The sequence below is a fragment of the Tamandua tetradactyla genome, chromosome 8 (assembly GCF_023851605.1).
Source record: "Tamandua tetradactyla isolate mTamTet1 chromosome 8, mTamTet1.pri, whole genome shotgun sequence".
Classification (NCBI taxonomy): domain Eukaryota; kingdom Metazoa; phylum Chordata; class Mammalia; order Pilosa; family Myrmecophagidae; genus Tamandua; species Tamandua tetradactyla.
Window position 1 is genome coordinate 75863666 of NC_135334.1, and position 3182 is coordinate 75866847.

General features: G+C 38.1%; 1 protein-coding gene across 1 annotated transcript; it reads left to right on the forward strand.

Annotated features, from left to right (window-relative positions):
- The first annotated feature begins 1765 nt into the window (after positions 1-1765).
- Positions 1766-2710, forward strand: LOC143643499 (olfactory receptor 52B4-like). Its single transcript, XM_077112121.1, has one exon. The coding sequence runs from the start codon at positions 1766-1768 to the stop codon at positions 2708-2710; it is 945 nt and encodes a 314-aa protein (XP_076968236.1).
- Positions 2711-3182: the final 472 nt, after the last annotated feature.

Here is a 3182-nt window from a genome sequence, read left to right on the forward strand (position 1 = left end):
CATGGAATGTCCTTTCATTTAATTAAGTTTTCTTTGATTTCTTTTGGCAATGTTTTTTAATTTTCCCTGCACAAGTCTTTTTCATGGTTGGTCAAACTTTTTTGGGGAGGGGGGTGAATGGTTCTGGAATTGAACCTTGGTCTCCCACATGGAAGGCAAACATTCTACCACTGAACCACCTGTGCACTCAGTTGGTGAAATTTATTCCTTGCTATTTGATTTTTTAATTTGTTATTATGATGGAATTGTTTTCTTGGTTTCCTCCTGAGATTGCTCATTACTAGTGTAAAGAAGCACTACTGATTTTTGCATATTGATGTTTCCCACCATTTTGCTGCACTCCTTTAATAACTTTAATAATTGCTTTGCTGCAATTTTTTCAGACTTTCTAAATGTAGAATCATGTCATCTGCAAATAGTGAAAGTCTTACTTCTTCTTCTCCAATTTGGATACCTTTTATTTCTTTATCTTGCCTAATTGCTCTAGCTAGAACTTCTAGCACAGGGTAGAATCACGGTGGTGATAGTGGGCATCCTTTTTAATTCCAGGTTCTAGAGGGAAAGCTGCCAGACTTTCCATCATTGTGTTTAATGCTTGCTGTGGGTTTTTCATGTATACCCTTACTCAGGTTGAGGAAGCTTCCTTCTATTCCTGTGTTTCGAAGTATTTTCATCAAGAAAAGATGCTGGAATGTCAAATACCTTTTCCGTGCCAATCAATATAATCATATGATTTTGTCCCTTCAATTTGTTAATGTAGTGTATATATTAATTTATTTTATTACACAGAACCATCCTTACATTCCTAGGATAAAACCCACTTTACAATGGTGCATGATTCTATTAATGTGTTTTTGGATTCAATTTGCAGGTATGATGTTGAGGATTTTGCATCTATATTCATTGGAGAAATTGATCTATAATTTTTCTTCTCTTGTAGTACTTTTTTTCTGGTTTGATATTAGGGTGATGCTGGCTGATAGAATAAGTTAGGTAGTGTTCCTCCTTTAAAATTTTGTTGGTATTGTTTTGAGTGGGATTGGTATGAATTCTTGGAATGAGTGGTAAAAGTCACCTGTGAAGACATCTGGTCATGACCTTACTTTTTGGAAGGTTTTTGATGACTGATTCAATCTCTTTACTTGTAATTAATCTATTGAGGTGTTCTATTTCTTCTGAGTCAGTGTAGCTCAATTATGTGCTTCAAGGAATTTGTCCATTTCATCTAGGTTTTCTAATACTTTGGCATACAGTCATTCACAATATTCTCTTATGGTCTTTTTTTTCTTTCTGTGGCATCAGTATTTATTTGTATTGTCTCTCTTTTTCTTTATCAGTCTACCTAACAGTTTGTTAATTTTATTGATCTTCTAAAAGAACCAAATTTTGGGTTTATTTATTCCACCTATTGTCTTTAAACCTCAATTAAAGTTTTTCAGCTCTAAACTTTCTTACCTTATGCTAACTTTGGAATTAGTTTGCTGTTCTTTTTCTAGTTCCTACATGTGTGCAATTAGGTCATTCAGAGTCCCAGAACAAGTCTCATACTTGGAGGAAGGAGTAAGTCCTGGAGCTCCCTATTTCACAATCTTCCCCAGAATTTCCCTCCCTATTCATTTTTCTGTTTCTTATTATTTGCATGTTAAAAGAAGATGGAGAGTGTGGGATATGATAAAAGCTCCTGGTAACTGAAGAAAGAATACTAAAGGAAAAGATCCTTTTTCTCTTTGAAGAACAAACGAGATGCCTGCTTTCTGCTGTAAGCATGACTCCCTTAAATTACACTAGGGTTAGCCACACAGTCTTCCGCTTGCTGGGCATCCCTGGACTAGAGGACCAACACCTGTGGATTTCCATCCCCTTTTTCATTTCCTATGTCATTGCCCTGCTTGGAAACAGCCTGCTCATCTTCATTATTCTCACAAAGCGCAGTCTCCATGAACCCATGTATCTCTTCCTCTGCATGTTGGCTGGAGCAGATGTTGTCCTTTCCACATGCACAGTTCCTCAGGCCTTGGCCATCTTCTGGTTCCATGCTGAAGAGATCTCCCTGGATTGCTGCATCACTCAGTTCTTCATGATTCACTGCACTTTCATCTCTGAGTCAGGGATCTTACTGGTGATGGCGTTTGACCGCTACATTGCCATATGCTACCCACTGAGATACACCACTATTCTTACACACATTCTGATTGGAAAAATTGGAGTGACGATCTTTCTGAGAAGTTTTGTTACAATTTTCCCTATAATATTTCTTTTGAAAAGACTGACTTTCTGCCAAAAGAATATCATTCCACACACCTTTTGTGAACACATTGGCTTGGCTCGGTATGCTTGCAATGACATTCGAGTGAACATCTGGTATGGGCTTTTTGTGATAGTGTCAACAATAGTCTTAGATGTGTTGTTAATTTTTGTTTCCTATTTGCTGATTCTCTATGCTGTGTTCCACATGCCTTCCCAAGATGCTCGCCACAAAACTCTCAACACATGTGGCTCCCACGTTTGTATCATCATCCTCTTTTATGGGCCTGCGATCTTCACAACCCTTACTCAGCGGTTTGGACACCACATCCCACCTCATATCCATATCTTGTTGGCCAATGTCTGCATTCTGGTTCCCCCAATGCTGAATCCCATCATTTATGGGATCAAGACCAAGCAAATTCGAGAGCAGGTAGCTTACATACTTTTTCCAAAGAAGAAATAACTTTTAGATCATGACACAGTTCAGACAGTCCATAGTAGTGGTGAGAGTGAGTTCTTTCTTTAGTGCAAGTTCAACAGAGAGATTGAAAGACTGGTTTCTTCCACTCTCTAATCTACCTGTGAGAGCAGTGCCATATCTGACAGAGCAGCCTATCTCCTGCATAGAACCTGGGGCAAGACAGATTGATTTCCAGAAGTCATGTATCCTTTGTGAGACAAACCCAATGGTTGAACTTAGATGAAAGGAGAAGGGTGTTCTGCCCTGGGAAAATGTACAGCTATTCTGCACATAGTTACTCAAGCTCTGAAACATCATGTTATTTGCCTGGACATTTATAAACTCCATTCCTTTTGGTCCTTCATTCTAGCAAGTGGCATTCCTAGAATTAGTGATTCCTAAACTTTGCATATTCATTTATTATTGTACTTTATATACTGATCAACATGTATGTATGTATGAAGGGAATGTAAAT